The sequence below is a fragment of the Pygoscelis adeliae genome, unplaced genomic scaffold (genome assembly GCF_000699105.1).
Source record: "Pygoscelis adeliae isolate BGI_AS28 unplaced genomic scaffold, ASM69910v1 Scaffold197, whole genome shotgun sequence".
NCBI classification, from domain to species: Eukaryota; Metazoa; Chordata; class Aves; order Sphenisciformes; family Spheniscidae; genus Pygoscelis; species Pygoscelis adeliae.
In genome coordinates this window covers 1848532-1850835 of record NW_008825105.1, presented here as the reverse complement: position 1 = coordinate 1850835, position 2304 = coordinate 1848532, and the positions used below count along the sequence as shown (strand labels likewise).

Below are 2304 nucleotides of genomic sequence, written 5' to 3'. Positions count from 1 at the left end.
GGGACCGAACCCGGGAATTGCGGGCATCGCACCCTGCTGCACCTCAGTTTCTCCAGCTGCAGTGAATTTAAAAATAAAAAAAACCCTTCAATCTGTAAATCTTAAAAAAAAAAAAGAGCCAAATACATGGTTGGTACCACTTTGTGGACCAAAGGTACTTTATGGCTGGTTGGTTCCCACCATCCTTCCTCTTCAGGTGATGCTTTTAACCGGCGCTGAAGTTTGGTCCATGTTCCCCCACCCTCCTTTTTGCCCCTTCTCCTTCCTTTGATCACAGCAGGATCTTAATGAGTTTCTTAACGAGGCTCATTAGCTCGATGCCTTGCGTTACATAGGATGACTTTCCCAAGGTCCGGCTCACAAATGTATCTTCAGCTGGGTTTTCACTGGCTGCTGGGGATGCTCCAGCCAGATGATGGATGGATGGATGGATGGATTGATGGATGGATGGATGGATGGATGGATGGATGGATGACGAGGGAAGGCACCCAGCTTTGTTTGGTTTTGTCCTTAAATTAAAAAGAAAACGGGGGGACAGTGCGATTCGATGAGTTTCCGGGAACTCTAACACTTTCCAGTGCAGGGGGGGGGTTCAGTCCTTGTGTCTCCTTTTGCCTTGTTGTGTTGGCCGGCTCCTTTGTTTATACAGCCCCCGTTCGACCTTTTAAATTGCTGTTAATGTTTTAGCGTAACGAATTAGTCTCTCATCACGAATCAGGACTCAAAATAAAAAAAAAAAATATATAAAAAAACCCTCCAAGGCCAACTTCCTGAAATTGGGGTCATTCTCATTTGCAAGGCAGAGAATCTGAGAACCTTAATGCAAGGAAATTTATTCAAAGGCAGAGCCCCGGCGTGATTAGGCCCTTTGTAATTATAGCTCGGAGAGATTCCACTCCAGCCTCCTGCCTCCCTCATGGATTAGCAAGTGAGTCGGAAAAATACACAGGATTTAATTAGAGGCAAATTAAAATTGGTAATGAAATAGGGGCAGTAGCAAATGGCAGGGAGTTGGAAGGGGAAAAGGGAGCTGGTATCTCTCGGGGCTGCGCTGTCTGCCTACGTGTGTGTCTCTTTATTTTACATTTAGAAATGTAAAGATGGTCGATGTAAAGAAGAAAGGGAGGGAAAGGACCAAAAAGGGAGGGTGGGGGGAAAGAAAAAGAAAGGAAAAGATTAGCTGGCTTTGCCGAGCATCGCCGAGCGAGCTGCAGCGGAGAGGGTGGCTCTGCTCCCGGGTCCTTGCTGGTGTGACTCGTCCCTTGTCCCACGCTGTCCCCATCTTTCTCGGCATCTGGCCAAGGCCCACGAAATGGGGTCGCGTCTTACAAAACGGGGTCCTGGCCCGCGTGCAGCGCAGGGGCTCGGCTCCTAAACCCTCTCAGCGCTGATGGGGTCAGCGAGCGTTTGCCGTAGCCCTGGGTGGCTTTGCAGAGCGTTTGGCTGTAGACAAGCCGAGCGTGGCCGGGGCAGCCTGGAGCCGTGGGGACACACAGGGGCTGGGCGAGGAGGAGGATGGGGAGGAAGAGGAGGGGTCCAGGCAGCGGGGCGAGGGCCGTGCCGCTGAGCTCTCCTGCCCACTCTGCCCACAGAACGCCGTCCGCCACAACCTGAGCCTGCACAAGTGCTTTGTGCGCGTGGAGAACGTCAAGGGAGCCGTCTGGACTGTTGACGAGCATGAGTACCAAAAGCGAAGGCCACCAAAGATGACAGGGTGGGTCCTCCTCTCCCGCGGGACACAGCCCGGGAGCCGCGCTCGTGCCCACCTCCACTGCCAAACCCCCCGTCCCCAGGCCGGGAGCGCTCAGCCGTGCATCGTTCTGCTTTCTCTCTTTCTGCAGGAGTCCAACTTTAGTCAAAAACATGATTTCAGGACTCGGTTACGGAGCACTTAATGCAAGTTACCAGGTAAAGACCCAGCCCCGTCCCTGGCAGGGATACGGGGGCACTAAACCTTCGCCGCTCCGCAGTCTTGTTTTCCATCGCGGGCTCGCACCCTCCGTGCCTTGAGTCGCTGCCGCTTTCCGTTGCAGGCTGCGCTGGCGGAGAGCAGCTTCCCACTGCTGAACAGCCCCACCATGATCAACACCAGCTCCGCCAGCGGCATGCTGCACGTGGGCCATGACGACGTGAGCAGCACCGTGGAGCAGGTCAACAGCAACGGCAGCAACAGCCCACGCCTGTCCCCGCAGCAGTACAGGTCAGCCTGGCCAGGGGCAAGGGAACGAGGGACGGTGCCGGTGGGTGTCACTGGGCTGCTGGAGGGTTTGGAGCTGAGGGACGGTGGCACTACGGGCCCCGGGA

At 54.7% G+C, this 2304-nt stretch overlaps 1 protein-coding gene across 1 annotated transcript in view; it reads left to right on the top strand.

The window, feature by feature from the left end:
• Window positions 1-2304, top strand: part of FOXP4 (forkhead box P4) — a 50303-nt gene that overhangs the window by 47726 nt on the left and 273 nt on the right. The window contains exons 14-16 of the mRNA XM_009327458.1: window positions 1593-1714; window positions 1842-1908; window positions 2034-2200. Coding sequence (XP_009325733.1) covers window positions 1593-1714; window positions 1842-1908; window positions 2034-2200 — 356 coding nt within the window. The remainder of the gene's footprint in view (window positions 1-1592; window positions 1715-1841; window positions 1909-2033; window positions 2201-2304) is intronic.